At 43.5% G+C, this 14,837-nt stretch overlaps 1 protein-coding gene across 4 annotated transcripts; it reads left to right on the plus strand.

The window, feature by feature from the left end:
- The first annotated feature begins 8,025 nt into the window (after nucleotides 1–8,025).
- On the plus strand, nucleotides 8,026–14,634 carry LOC110494525 (netrin-4). 4 transcript variants are annotated; one of them, XM_021569660.3, is made up of 10 exons: nucleotides 8,026–8,641; nucleotides 9,103–9,572; nucleotides 9,682–10,020; nucleotides 10,160–10,286; nucleotides 10,579–10,767; nucleotides 10,966–11,182; nucleotides 11,304–11,431; nucleotides 11,547–11,615; nucleotides 11,721–11,891; nucleotides 12,060–14,634. In XM_021569660.3, exons 1-10 carry the CDS (start codon nucleotides 8,557–8,559, stop codon nucleotides 12,227–12,229), a joined length of 1,965 nt encoding a protein of 654 aa, XP_021425335.3. In that variant the 5' UTR covers nucleotides 8,026–8,556; the 3' UTR covers nucleotides 12,230–14,634. The 4 variants fall into 4 exon arrangements, with proteins under 4 accessions (XP_021425335.3, XP_021425337.3, XP_021425336.3 ...); XM_021569662.3 differs by having other exon boundaries at nucleotides 8,038–8,641; nucleotides 9,889–10,020; XM_021569661.3 differs by having other exon boundaries at nucleotides 8,052–8,641; nucleotides 12,022–14,634.
- The last annotated feature ends 203 nt before the right edge of the window (nucleotides 14,635–14,837 follow it).

Consider the following 14,837-nt stretch of genomic DNA (forward strand, 5'->3'; position numbering starts at 1 on the left):
TGTTATTTGTCACGTGTCGAATACGAGTGTAGACTTTGGTGTGAAATGCTTACTTACAAGCCCTTTCGCAACAATGCAGTTAAAAGCTTTACAAATAGATACAAATAAAATAGTAACACAATACAATAACAATAACGAGGCTATATACAGGCTATATACAAGGAGTACCGGTACCGAGTAAACTAACTATTGCAACCAGGGCTGGGGTCAATTCGAATTGAAGGCAGTCAATTCAGGAAGTAAACTTAAATAACAATTCAATGTTTGAAAAAACGTTTTTTAAATGACTTCTCAATAAACTGAAGAGCAGAAGCTATTTATTTCCAAAGTTTAACATGTTTTTATTAAAATCACTTCCTGATTGTACTACCCTCAATTTGACTCCAGCCCTGATTGCAACACATCATTTTAAAAGTATTTCTCCTCTTTATGAGGTGGGCACTCACAACGACAACAACAATGCACTACATGAATGTCATATGTGCTATTTAATGGATGAAATAGATACAGCGTTAGGGCAGCACGTGTCTCATTAACACTGCAGTGTTTTGTGGCTGTGGGTTTTATGAGTGGAGGGGCTGTTCCTGTGGGATGTTGGTACTGAAGACCGGCAGGTTGGTTAGGGGGGGTGGTAACTTTGACCTCAGTGCCTCCTGGGGGCATTGAAGTGGCCGCTTTGGATTAGGGCAAGTCACAGGTGGACGCTTGGCATGCTCGTAATGAGAACATTTAATGTGTGGTGGGCTTAAGGCAAGGACGTGGTGAGACAGAGTGAGAGACAGAATCTCCCAAACCCTGTACCTCCTAGACCCAAAACAGCTGCATCTGCATTTGCCCCATTTCTCACTGTGACTTTTAGGGGGGGAACAGTTCCCCAGCAACCAAAGTCACATTAAAGCTCAAAAATCAAAAACCAATGGTCGTAAAAGCATTCAACAGAGGGGAAAGCCCTCACTAATCCAAAGTGACTAAGAGCAGTGTGTGTGTGTGTGTGTGTGTGTGTGTGTGTGTGTGTGTGTGTGTGTGTCTTGACTGTGGACATTACAGAAAGGCCTGCTATATTTATTGCCATTTCAGTTTCTCAGTCCTCCCTTGCCTCTAAACCAGTACTCATGATGCTGGGAGACCTTGTTCCACTGTTGTCCACTACCCTTTAAATGACATAATTATTAATGGACCATACTGTGCACAATCATTCATATCCTGGGTATCCTGTAGAGTTATTGGAACAAAACCTCATGTAAACCAGGACTTCTTCATGGGGAAATACGTTTCTCTGAGAGGGCAGGATAAGAAAGAGTGAATCTAAATATATGACATATGTGTGTGTACAAATGTATGCATGAGTCCGTTTGTGCACTGCAGGCATGTGTGTCTGTTAGCACGTGTGGGCAGGATAATAAAAACAAGAAACAATGCTCAGAATATAGTGCGTTTGCAAGCATGGTTATGTGTGTGAGAGTCAATGTGTCTGTGTCGTAGGCATGTATGTTTGTTAACATGGGTGGGAAGATCAGCAGTGCTTCAGCTGTATTAGTAAAATAAGTCACTGCCAATAAACCCAAAACCTCTTCAATCAAATCCTTGCTTCTTAAAAGTGCCAGTCATTCTTTCTTGCTAAGAATTAATAAAGGATCAAATTAAAGGCATCTGAAGTCTCGACACATGCAAGTGTTTACGAACATAGATTCCCTGGTAGCATGTGCACACACACACACGCACACACAGAGTGCATTATTACTTTGGCATGTGCCCAAGCGTTCCACAGGGGCCCTGGTTTGTCATCCATCCTCATCTGGCCTCTATCACCGGCTGGCTTGACAGCTTAATCTGTGTCATTCATTCTCTCAGATCAAAGAACCTCAATTTCAACCCATTACACTCATACATAAAGACACAGAGACATGCATAGTATACACACATAAAGATACAAACACACGCACATGCGCGAGACAACATAAATGTGGAAATACACAGATATACACATTAGAGATACTGAGCAAACACTGAATTTAGATATGTGATGCAGCCCAGCCAGGACAGCAGGAATGATGAGATATTTATTCTCTGTCTGGTCATGAGCGTCACCATGGAAGAGCATTTCATTGAAAGAGTAACAGAGTAAACACTCACAAGAGGAGATCCTAAGGATAATGGACCACCATAAAACAGAACATGAGGATGAGAATTCCTTATTTTATTGTACCAGAACTAGACCTTTGGAAATTACCTCTAACTTTAAGAGACTGATACTATTTTAGTGTCAGGTATGCAGAGAAACCCCATCTTTTGTTGTTGGTATACTGTATAGCCCACCTTGGTGAACTACCTCACTGTCTGGCTTGATGTCCACGGGTTTAGGGTGTACAGTAGGGTTTCACTAAGGTACAGTGTTTTAAGTATCAAAGCATGATGATAATGAATGCACATGAACCTTTCTGACCGACCTTGGCTCTTGGTGACACCTCGAGCAGTTCCCATGTTACCCATAGCCACACAGAACCAAAACATTTCAGCAAGATGATTGAACTCTGACATCAGTGTTCACCCAAGCACAGTCGACAACAACCATGGTCTTAAACTGTCTCTGTTAGGCCAGGAGACATTATTATGTGACCACCCACCCGGGTTGCCCTCAACTCATAGGCCCTACTTTGAAATTTCAGACTTGATGTTCCCGTACAAAAAATGTATCAACACCTTACAAAAAATGTCCTTAATTATAATCCACATTTCCTGTTGCCGCAGGATTATTTTCCTGCTGTAGCAAACTGGCTCTAATTAAGATCCTACATCTGTAAACGAGCAGCCAAATATAGGGTGGACTTACATTAGTAAAATATGTCTAGTAAGAGCTCAAACTTCAACATCCGATTTGTAACTTTCTGCTTACAATAGCCTTGAATGTGGTGTGGCCAAAACCATATTCCTGCTTCATGTGTGAGTGCAGCTATTAGCATACTGTAAATACTATAATATATAGACAAACAAAATAAGGATATCAATTCAAGCAATGTAGGAGCTTCTCATCTAAACAATATTGTACATAGTGTTGCGTACTTGATTAATACAATGATTCACAAATGTGTGGATATTTTAAAAGCCTTTAAATTAAAAAAATTCTAACAGAGCAAAAATGTCTACTGGAATTAAGATAATTAAGGTAATTCTTGCAGGGACAAGTGTTGTCTTTACTCTGTACCACTCAGAGAGGGGGTATGTGGTGTAGATGTCTCCAACACTATCTCCGGAAGTAGAGTGGGAGACATCTCAAAGAGAAATTTGAATCTTGCTCCATCTCTTTACACTACACAAGAATGTCTCCTAGACCAAGTTTGTGTCTGTGAATGTAGTGTAAAGAGGCTCCATAGGTGGCTCTTATAGTTCAGCTTTCAACATGGTTTATAGCTCTCTCACCTATCTAGATCCAAACCATTATTAGATTTAAAACAAAACTAGCAGAATTCTGAACTAATTAATAAACAATCCACATTTCCCAAAACACATCCCAAAATATGTCTGGTGTCATATCGATGTTTGTTTACATTGCAGTAACACCAAAAAAACACCCTAGTCTGATTAATTTGCATATTGCGTCCACTCTCCATTCTCATTCAATTTATTGATCTGAATGTGAGTTCTGTCCATATCATCCAATTTTGCACACAAAAACTGATTACAGATAGCACACACACACACACACACACACACACACACACACACACACGTGCCTTCAGAAAGTATTCCCTTGACTTAATCAAGATTTTGTTTTGTTACAGCCTGAATTCAAAATGGATTAAATATTTTTTTCCCCCTCTAGTATTGTGGAGTAACTACAATGTTGTTGATCCATCCTCAGTTTTCGCCTATCACTCCATTAAACTTGAACTGTTTTAAAGTCACAATTGGATATCACGAAATTGAAAATAAATTCTAATAAAAATACAAATGAAAACTTTGACGTTATGGGGTATTGTGTATGGGCAAGTGGCAAAACAATCTAAATTGAATCCATTTGAAATTCAGGCTTAACACAACAAAATCTGGAAAAAGTTGAGGGGTGTAATTACATTATGAAGGCACTGTACACACACACACACACACACACACACACACTTTCTCACGCTCTGTGAGACAATCTGAATCTCTTTTTTTATTTTTACAACATAAGCCTTTCTAATAGGCTGTCTAAAAACGGACAGTCTCTAAATCATTATTTAACAATGACACAATCATCCAGATCCTACATCTGTATGTCACTAATGTTAACAGCTAATCCCTCAATCAGGATGAATACAATCTCTCAAAGAGATATATATGATAAATACTGCAGCTTTGGAGAGGGACCAAAGGAGAAACAATGAGATGTTTGAAGATGAGAGAATTCAGCTGTTTACTGCCTGGAGGTCTGCCAGACCCTAGAGTGGGTGTTAGAGTGGAGAGGAGGATGAGGATGAAGTGTGAGATTGAAAGAGTTGGGTGGAGGAAGAGAACACAAATGGAGAACAGCTAAAGCTAACTAAAAAGCAGCATTCAACAAGAGAGGATGGCTTTCATTTCAGCAGTGATGAATTCATGAACTTCAATGAATAGATCATGATCATTAGAAAGCAAATTACAGACTCCTCTTTGAACCTGCGTATTTCTCGAAAGCTCAGTTGTCCTGAGTCTGCACAGAACTGCCAGGAACAATGGAGACACCCTTGAGCTGCATACTGCATACTGAAAGAGCTACTTCCTGTGCTTGGCCCTCCAATGTTGAACATAATAAATGGCTCCCTGTCCTCCGGATGAGTACCAAACTCACGAGAAATGGCAGTAATAAAGCCTCTCTTGAAAAAGCCAAACATTCACCTGTACAATGTAAAAAATCTCCCATTTCTCTCTTAAAAAATTTGAAAAAGTCACTGCCTTCCTGAAGACAAATAATGTATATGAAATATTTCAGTCTGGTTTTAGACCCCGTCAAAGTACTGCGACTGCACATGTGAAGGTGGTAAATTACCTTTTAATGGCATCAGCCCAAGTGCTCCTAGACCTTAGTCCTGCTTTTGACACCATCAATAACCACATTATAACCACATTATTTTGGAGAGATTAGAAACTCTGTCTCTCGACCTCTGACATTTACTCCTGAGGTACTGACTTGTTGCACCCTCTACAACCACTGTGATGACTATTTGACCCTGCTGGTCATCTATGAACATTTGAACATCTTGAAGAACAATCTGGCCTTTAATGGCCATGTACTCATATCCGGCTCAACCAGAAGAGGACTGGCCAACCCTCAGAGCGTGGTTCCTCTCTATGTTTCATCCTAGATTCCTGCCTTTCTAGGGAGTTTTTCCTAGCCACGTGCTTCTACTACTGCATTGCTTGCTGTTTGGTGTTTTTGGCTGGGTTTCTGTATAGTATTTTGTGACATCTGCAGATGTAAAGAGGGCCTTATGAATACATGTGATTGATTGATAAAGAAAAAGTGAAGCAGCAACTACTCTTCCTGGGATCCACAAAAAACATACAGCTACATGACAAACTACAGAACAGTTATAGACAAGAACAACATATATTACATTAAGTCAAATAAAAAAAAACAATTTGTCCGATGTGCCTCTTAAACTAACAGTCCGATGTGCTCTAGACAGCTATCCAGCCGCGGCTAGCAGGCTAGCGGGTGGGCATTCAAGGGGACTGTCGCGACGTCGGACTGTTAGTTTAAGAGGCCCATCGGACAAATTCTTTGGCCACTATACCTATTTTGCCAATTGGCCTGGTTACCACACGGAGCTCTGCTGATCCGTCTGCTGACGTAACAGCACGAGGGGGCCACAACAGACTTTCTTCCATCGCAACGTCCCTCAAAGGCCCTTCTGCTAGCTTGCTAGTCCCGGCCTGCTAGCTGCCTGAAGCCACTCACCGGACTCCTATGATCACTCGGCTACGCATGCCTCTCCTTAACGTCAATATGCCTTGTCCTTTGCTGTTTTGGTTAGTAATTATTGCCTTATTTCACTGTAGAGCCTCTAGCCCTGCTAAATATGCCTTAGTTAACACTATAGTTCCACCTACCACACATGCGGTGACATCACCTGGTTTAAATGATATTTCTAGAGACAATATCTCTTTCATCGTGACTCTATGCACAGGTTTACCCCCATTGTATTCACATCCTACCATACCCTTGTCTGTACATTATGCCTTGAATCTATTCTACCATGCCCAGAAATCTGCTCCTATTACTCTCTTTTCTGAAAGTACTAGACGACCAGTTCTTTTAGCCTTTAGCCGTACCCTTATCCTACTCCTCCTCTGTTCCTCTGGTGATGTGGAGGTTAATCCAGGCCCTGCAGTGCCTAGCTCCACTCCCATTCCCAGGCGCTCTCATTGGTTGACTTCTGTAACCGTAAAAGCCTTGGTTTTATGCATGTTAACATTAGAAGCCTCCTCCCTAAGTTTGTTTTTTTCACTGCCCAAGCACACCCTGCCAACCCGGATGTCCTAGCCGTGTCTGAATCCTGGCTTAGGAAGACCAAAAACCCTGAAATGTCCATCCCTAACAAACCCACTGGCTCCAGGTCATCTATAAGTCGTTGCTAGGTAAAGCCCCGCCTTATCTCAGCTCACGGGTCACCATAGTAGCACGCACTCCAGCAGGTATATTTCACTGGTCACCCCCAAAGCCAATTCCTCATTCGGCCGCCTTTCCTTCCAGTTCTCTGCTGCCAATGACTGGAACGAACTGCAAAAATCACTGAAGCTGGAGACTCATATCTCACTCACTAGCTTTAAGCACCAGTTGTCAGAGCAGCTCGCAGATCACTGCACCTGTGCATAGCCCATCCAACTACCTCATCACCATATTGTTATTTATTTTTCTCCTTTGCACCCCAGTACCACTACTTGCACACTCATCTTCTGCACATCTATCACCCCAGTGTTTAATTTGCCATATTGTAATAATTTCACCACTATGGCCTACTTCACCCACCTTATCCTACCTCATTTGCACACACTGTATATAGACTTTCTCTATTGTATTATTGACTGTGTGTTTGTTTATTCCATGTGTAACTCTGTGTTGTTGTTTGTGTCACACTGCTTTGCTTTATCTTGGCCAGATCGCAGTTGTAAATGAGAGCTTGTTCTCAACTAGCCTACCTGGTTAAATAATGATTAAATAAAAATAAATAAACAAAATTGGTTCCAATTTCTGTTCACTGCCTGGAAATGCCATCAGTATGGTCTGTACATTTGCATCTTATTAAAGTAATTTATGCGAATAAAATCTAATTTACACTGAGCCATAATATTAAAGAGACATGGTGTTTATTTCATCTACTGGGTCTGTGTGCCATATTGCCAGGGGTTAGGAATGCATCAACAAGTTCAACATGGACTGTTAATTTCCTGACATAGACCTTATGGTTGACACAGGGAATTTTGTAGAAGCACTGTGGTATACCAACACTTTGGAGGCCAAGTGTTTAATATCGAGCATCTTGTATTAGGCCTATAGAAGGGATTCTGAGGCCAATCGACTAAAACAGACAGGCATGTGGTGAAGTGGATTGAGTAGCCTGTGTATTCAACCATGCACACAGTCCAGAGAAGTTCTAGCCAACTAAACTCACCTCCACGATTTACGATGGAGTTGAGCAGTGACTATTGTGGATGGACTGGAGCTCCAACATTACATCAAAATATATATTTTTATAAAAACGACGGATTTCAGCACCAAAAGAATATCCCTCATTTACACATGAAATCGATCTGTGTAAATGTCAGCTATTAGTTGCCAGCATTAATGAGGGCTATTCTTTGGGTGTTGAAATCTGTAGTTTTTGATAAAAACTATTTTAATGCGATGTCGGAGCTCCAATCCGCCCTCACTAGTCTCCAAGCAACTTCATCATAACTCATGGAGTTGAGTTTAGTCAGCTAGAGCTGATTCCAATAACCAACTCATTATCAAGCTTTGATGATTTGAATCAACTGTGTAGTGCTAGGGCAAAAAAAAACCCAAAAAAACCACCCAGGGGGGGGGCAGGAGCAAGTTTGGGAAACCTTATGGGCTAGTATCCACCGTGTGACAATGTGCTATCAAGGCCGGACCTAAAAATTGAGTGCCCTGGGGCTATTTTCGTCAGATATTTGGTAATAGCTCAGTAGTCGGGACAGGGCATCGTCTGACTCTATCGTTGAGAGACATGGACCAGCCGCGAACGGGACACACTTCATTGACTAATTTTAATTGTTAATGCTGATGCTCTGAATGGGAAAACAATCATTTCCCTGTCGTCATTATTAAAGATGTCAGACAAAGCGTATAGCTGAATCAAACTGCGGCTCTATTGGACTTCAAGCGATAGATTGGGATGTAGGCTATGCGAAATTGTGCGGTTCGCATTGGAATGCGGTTATCTTTGGAATAAACAAACGCATGTGATGCTAAGGCGCATCTGCACTGCTGCCAAGAATAATAAGACTATTTGACTGTGGGGAGTTTTCTTGTCATTGGATTGCTAATAATCCATCCAGTTGGATTGTCAAAAACCTATGAAACGATTTGAAGGTCGCCTTCGATTTGAGATGTTGGCGATTAACTGCGCTTTAATTGTAGCGTTCATGCACAGCGGGACAGGTGAGTGGCCATCAATTAATTTGATATGATGGTTAGATTTAGGTTAGATTTTTGGCCATAATATTACTGCTTCTTTTGGCTTCGCCTTTTTGGCGCTATTGTAACGACGCAGTGGATTATAGGAATTTATCATAACAAATTCCATTGTGGGATGAATTGGGCACACAGTGCCACCAGCTGCGGTTCCGTTATCTGCCTTATCTTCACAGTTATGACTGGAAAAGATCGAAACTCGTTCTTGATAACTCTCAGTAGCCTATCGCCCGATTTACTCTGATATTATTGGGTTACCTTGGAAGATGCAACCTGAGATACACGTGCATGCTCACAATGCTCCCTTTCCTGCTGGACGCTCTGAGTGCATTGACACCCTCCCATGGGAAAGTAGCCAATATGCAGTTATGAGAGAGCTTATTTTATATTTCTTCTGCATTAACTATCTTCATCCACCCCATATTCAGCCTCCAGGTGTGTAGACCATGCCTGCAGTCCTCCCATGGGCAACCTGGCCAGTGGTAGGACCCTCACCACCCTCTCAGGCTGCTGTGGGAATGGGTCCCACCACTCCCCATGCCCCACTCCCCTCCACACCTGTCCAGATCATCTCCACCCTCCTGCCCACATGGTGGATGATCCCTTCCTGCACCCAGACACCTGGTGGGGCTCGGGCGTGGGCACTGACCAAGTGGAGGAGGTCCGTCTGGACCTGGAGACCCGTTTCTGTCTGACCCATGTGGTGCTGCTGTTCCACTCACCCAGGCCCGCTGCCATGGCCATGGAGCGCTCGCAGGACTTCGGCCGGACGTGGGAAACACTCAAGCTGTTTGCACAGAACTGCAGTCTGGCGTTTGGTCTTCCTGATGACACCAGTCAGCATGGCTCGCGGTGTACGTCCCGGTACTCCAGTGCCAAGCCGTGCAGCAGGGGAGAGGTAAGAGGACAGAGTGTCTCATGCACTTTGTGGGGTAAGACAAAAGCAGAGTTCTAGAAGCACAGTAGACATACAGTATATAGACAGTAGACCCTTATGTTTCTCACAGGTGATATTTCGGACTCTGGGTCCTGGTGGATTAGTTGACCCCTACAGTCCAGAGGGCCTTTCCCAGCTGACCCTCACCAACCTCCGCCTCAGACTTCTCAAGGCTCAGACCTGCCCATTATCTGTTGCGCCTTCCACCTCTTCTTCCTCCATCAGACTCTTCAAACCTCCTGCGGACCTGAATCTTCCCCTTCTCCCTTCCCCCCAGCCCAGCTCAGAGGCCCCTGCCTCAGCTCCATTTGCCATTTACACTCTCCTGGCTCGGGGGACCTGTCTCTGTCATGGCCATGCAGAACACTGCTTACCCCACAGAGGTGGACAGGACACACTGAAGGACATGGTGAGTGTGGTCTGCTCAGCCTGTGTGTATCTGTGTGCTTTAAAAACCCTTAAGTAGCTATGCTTGTCCTTTTATTGTGGATGTTTCAAATCTAATTGTATTTGTCACATGGGGCCAATAGACCTGATGTTTATTGCAGGTGGCTGGCAGGTGTGTGTGCACTCACCACACAGCAGGAGAACACTGTGAAAGGTGTGGCCCACTCTACAATGACCAGTCCTGGAAGCCAGCCAATGGCAGCAGTGGGGAGCCACACCCGTGTCATAGTGAGTGCCCTACTGAAAGGGATCAGGCCCTGTTGGGTTGCCAGCTCAAATCAAGCTCATGTTGAGAGATTATAGAAATACTTCAACATTGTTTACATTTCAGTTATTAGTTTAATTCAAACATGAACAAAAATCTCCTGTAAAAGTTGTAGAACATGCAGGGAGGTCAAGACTCCAAGCTAAACTGGGAGTGTTGGCAACCCTACTGTTGGGTGTCATTAAATCATGTTTTTCCTCCTTACTAACCGCTCCATCCTCTCCCCTGTCCCGTCGTTGTCTCCCTGTGCTCCAGAGTGTGAGTGTCACGGCCATGCAGAGAGCTGTCATTTCTCCAAGAGGGCGTGGCTGTCCTTGGAGGGCACCAGTGGGGGTGTCTGTGACGACTGCCAACACAATACAGCTGGGCGCAGGTGCCAGCGCTGTCGCCACGGTTACCACCGCCAACCAGCCATGCCCCTCAACTCCCCCCACATCTGCACACGTAAGTCAGGATAACCTACAGACAAGTCAAAGTTAAAGAACTCTACTTGAAACTGAAAACATGTGTATATTAAAACATTATCTCCCTCTAGTGGTATGGATTTGTAACAACGTGGGGATAGAGCGAGAGGAAACAAGGGAGAGGGTGTGTGTGTTCTTGCTAAGTCTGTGTGTCTCTGTTTCGCTCTTTCGCTAACAGGTTGTTGGTGTGACCCACTGGGCTCATTACCAGCCATCTCTGGGGAGGAGGGCCGATGGTGCCACCCCAGGAGTGGACAGTGCCATTGCAGACCTGGTGTGGGGGGAACAGGCTGCAACCATTGCCTCCCTGGATACTGGGGCTTTGGGGGAGAGGGGTGCAAACCCTGTGCTTGTCCCCAAAACTGTGACCCCCACACTGGGCTCTGCCTGGACAGGTAAACCCTAAGCCCATTTCTCACTATTAAATCTAACACTTCATATGTGACTTTCTTTCCTATTTCCAGTTTCACTCCGCAATAACATCTTACCTCTGTATTCTCATTGTCACTTCATCAGCTATGCAAATAACCAGGTTTTAAATATACCTATGGGAGGCAAGATTCTTGCCATGGACCATGCCTTGACCACTGAGGGTGAGCCAGTGTGGTCAAAGCAACTGGCAGTCTCTGCCCTGCACTACACAGGTGAATAATATTTCACACCAGCATTAGAGTCATGCACCACCCACTACTTATTGCTTGCCTTCATAGGTTTGAGTAAACATATTGTGCTGCTGACACTGTCTATGGCTCCTTCCAGGGAAATGCAGTTGTAAGGAGAGAAAGTTGAGGAGTGTCTCAGATCTCTGCAAGACCAAATATGCCTATGGTAAAATATTTCCCAAGGTTCTCACATACTGTACACATCCTACATTCTTTTAAATGTACCCTTCACCCTTTCAGTGATGTATGTCTCCATGTGTGTCTGTGGCAGTGATCAAAGCCAGTGTGTTGTCAGCTCATGACAAGGGGAGCCACGCAGAGGTACAGGTCAAAGTTCGCAAGGTCCTGCGTTCAGGACAGGTGCCTCTCTCCCAGGGCACCCACAGTATCTACCCCCTCTCCTGGACTAGCCGGGGGTGCACCTGCCCCATCCTTAATCCAGGTAGCCCAATTTATACATCACTGAACAGAATATTGTGCGACTATATTCAGTAATGTTCTAAATATCATCCTTATTTTTCCACAAGGTTGGTAGCTACTCTGTTCACTCTGATATATGTTCTTCTAAACAGGATGGAGGCTGAACCCTCTCCTCTCCCTCTTCTTCTAGGTGTGGAGTACCTACTGGCGGGTCCAGAGGAGGTAGAGACAGGGCGGCTGCTGGTCACCATGCAGAGTGTGGTGGTTCCCTGGACCCCTCAACTGGGGACCCACATATCGGAGGGCCTAAGGCAGGGCTGCCCAGAACACCCTCTCCAAACCATTAACAGAGCAATTTGAAAGGAAATTGAGGGTTGTATGACTGGTTCAATAGATAATTCAGGAAAGGGACTGAAAGTCAGTGGAAAAGGCTTGACCGAGTGTCTTGACCAATGACGGCTATGGAAAATCTTCCCCCTAAAAGACTACAACCCTGCCATATGATGCAAAGAGGACTGACTGGAATCTTTTGAGCCATTCTTGTGAAGATGATTTAACTTGGGGGAAATACCACACACAAACATTTTAAAAAAAGCATCCTTCTGGAATCCAATGAATGTTTGGGTAGTCATATTTGAGCCATTATTTTCTGCAAGCCAGTGTTAACTATCAGACACAACAAACCCTGGTATACAAGCTTTACAGACTTTGTGTATGTCAAAAGCCATGCCTTTAATGATAACATCAAAATGCCTACTAGGTTCTATAACAATATATTACATTCCAGTCTCTGCTTTTAGTGTACTATATATTTATCAGTATCCAATTCCAATCATTTAGTGTTCCAATTAAAATGCTAAAAATACACCTACTTACTTAAATATTGAGGCACACAAGAGTGCACTGCTCTAGTCTGCAGCCTTCTTGGTGGGGAGTTTCCCAGGTCAGGCCACACTCCATTTTCTTTTCTATTGTTCTTCTCCATGTCTCTCTTCAGCGTAGTGCAATCGCAGGGTGCAGGTCTGGTGGTAATCTAAGTCTACACATCGCCATCGCCTTTTCCAGCAACAAATAGGGCCTACAAAGTACATCAAAAGATAAACCTGAGAAACTTAAGTGTTACGAAAATGTAGCTAATATCTTAATCCAAGGCTGTGTGTGTGGTGCAGTTTTACCAAAGAATAAACTCAGGATCCCTGAGGAAGAATCACTTTCAAAGCATCATGGGCCAGTTGTATATATGAATAGGTAGCTTCATTTGTGTTTGAAGGATTTAAACATAAGATTAGAAAGGTGTGAAAGAGGAAATTAGACATGGTTCAGTATTAACTTTAATCAGGAGAGGTTAAATAGGAGTAGCAGTCCATTAAGGTTTAAATTATGTTTTAAAAGCAGGTGAAGGAAGCGCCTGTGGATGGATACTCAAGCTTTGCACAATTTCAACATTGACTAAATAGTTTTTGTACAATGATTGCCTAGCACCTGTCTAGATGCTACTGTATATATATACACTCACCAGCCTTTCTTCATAAGAACAGGAGTTGTTGATAAAAGCAGCCAGCACCAAACACATTTGGCCTTTCAGAACCCTCTAACTAGAAAATACATACTTTTGTGTATAGTGTATGCGTACACCCATTCAAATTAGCAAATTAGGCTATTTCAGTCACACCCTTTGCTGACAGGTGTATAAAATTGAGCACACAGCCATGTAGTCTCCATAGACAAATATTTGAATTAGAATGGCCTTACTGAAGAGCTTAGTGACTTCCAATGTGGCACCTTCATAGGATGCCATCTTTCCAACAAGTCAGCTCGTCAAATTTCTACCCTGCTAGAGCTGTCCCGGTCAACTGTAAGTGTTGTTATTGTGAAGTGGAAACATCTAGGAGCAACGGCGGCTCAGCCGTGAAGTGGTAGGCCACACAAGCTCACAGAACGGGACCGCCAAGTAATCCATCCTTGAGTGGTGTATAGCTCGCCGCCATTGGACACTAGGAGCAGTGGAAACTCATTCTCTGTAGTGATAATCACACTACACCTTTTGGCAGTCCGACAGACAAATCTGGGTTTGGCAGGTGCCAGGAGATCGCTACCTGCCCCAATGCATAGCACCAACTGTTTTTCACAGTTCAGGCTAGGCCCCTTAGTTCCAGTGAAGGGAAATCTTAACGCGACACTACGTAATGACATTCTGGACAATTCTGTGTTTCCAACATTGTGGTAACAGTTTGGGGAAGCCCTTTCCTGTTTCAGCATGACAATGCCCCCATGCACTATTTTGTTTTCTTTTACCTTTATTTAACTAGGCAAGTCAGTTAAGAACAAATTATTATGTTCAATGACGGCCTAGGAACAGTGGGCTAAGTGCCTTGTTCAGGGGCAGAACGACATATTTTTACCTTGTCAGCTCAGGGATTTGATATTGAAACCTTTCAGTTACTAGTCCAACGCTCTAACCACTAGGCTACCTGCCGCCCTACAAAGCGAGTTCCATGCAGAAATGGTTTGTTTAGCTTGGTGTGGAAAAACTTGACTGGCCTGCACAGAGCCCTGACCTCAACCCTATTGAACATCTTTGCCCATGATTTTGGAAGATGTTTTACGAGGTGTCCACATACACTACTAATAGGATCTCAAAAGACCCGATTCCTGAGATTTACACACTCACTGCATCTCAGATTTTCACATAAATCAAGTATTGATGTCATTGTGATTTGTGTAAATGTATGCATTAAATCTCCATTATGCACCTCATAACAAAACCCGTTGTCTCGCAGTGTTTCATTCTCTCCTTAGAGGAAATTATTGCATAGACACAATGGATTTCCACTTTCTTAGGGTGGTCATTTGATGGAAAAAACTATTATATAATAGTGAGGCAATGTAGGCTGTGCTAAAACTCAGATTTAACTGAAAAATACAGGTTGGTGGAAAAACTTCCTGCCACCAGCGACGTTCAGGCCTT

The sequence above is a fragment of the Oncorhynchus mykiss genome, chromosome 17, assembly GCF_057628025.1.
Source record: "Oncorhynchus mykiss isolate SJ-2025 chromosome 17, ASM5762802v1, whole genome shotgun sequence".
Taxonomy (NCBI): Eukaryota; Metazoa; Chordata; class Actinopteri; order Salmoniformes; family Salmonidae; genus Oncorhynchus; species Oncorhynchus mykiss.

Bases quoted from the DNA above. Each gene is read 5' to 3' on its own strand.
- LOC110494525 (XM_021569660.3), top strand. From the start codon at position 8,557: ATGAAACGATTTGAAGGTCGCCTTCGATTTGAGATGTTGGCGATTAAC. The intron at 9,573-9,681 runs GTAAGAGGACAG...TGTTTCTCACAG, and splicing joins AGCCGTGCAGCAGGGGAGAG to GTGATATTTCGGACTCTGGG. The intron at 10,021-10,159 runs GTGAGTGTGGTC...TGTTTATTGCAG, and splicing joins AGGACACACTGAAGGACATG to GTGGCTGGCAGGTGTGTGTG.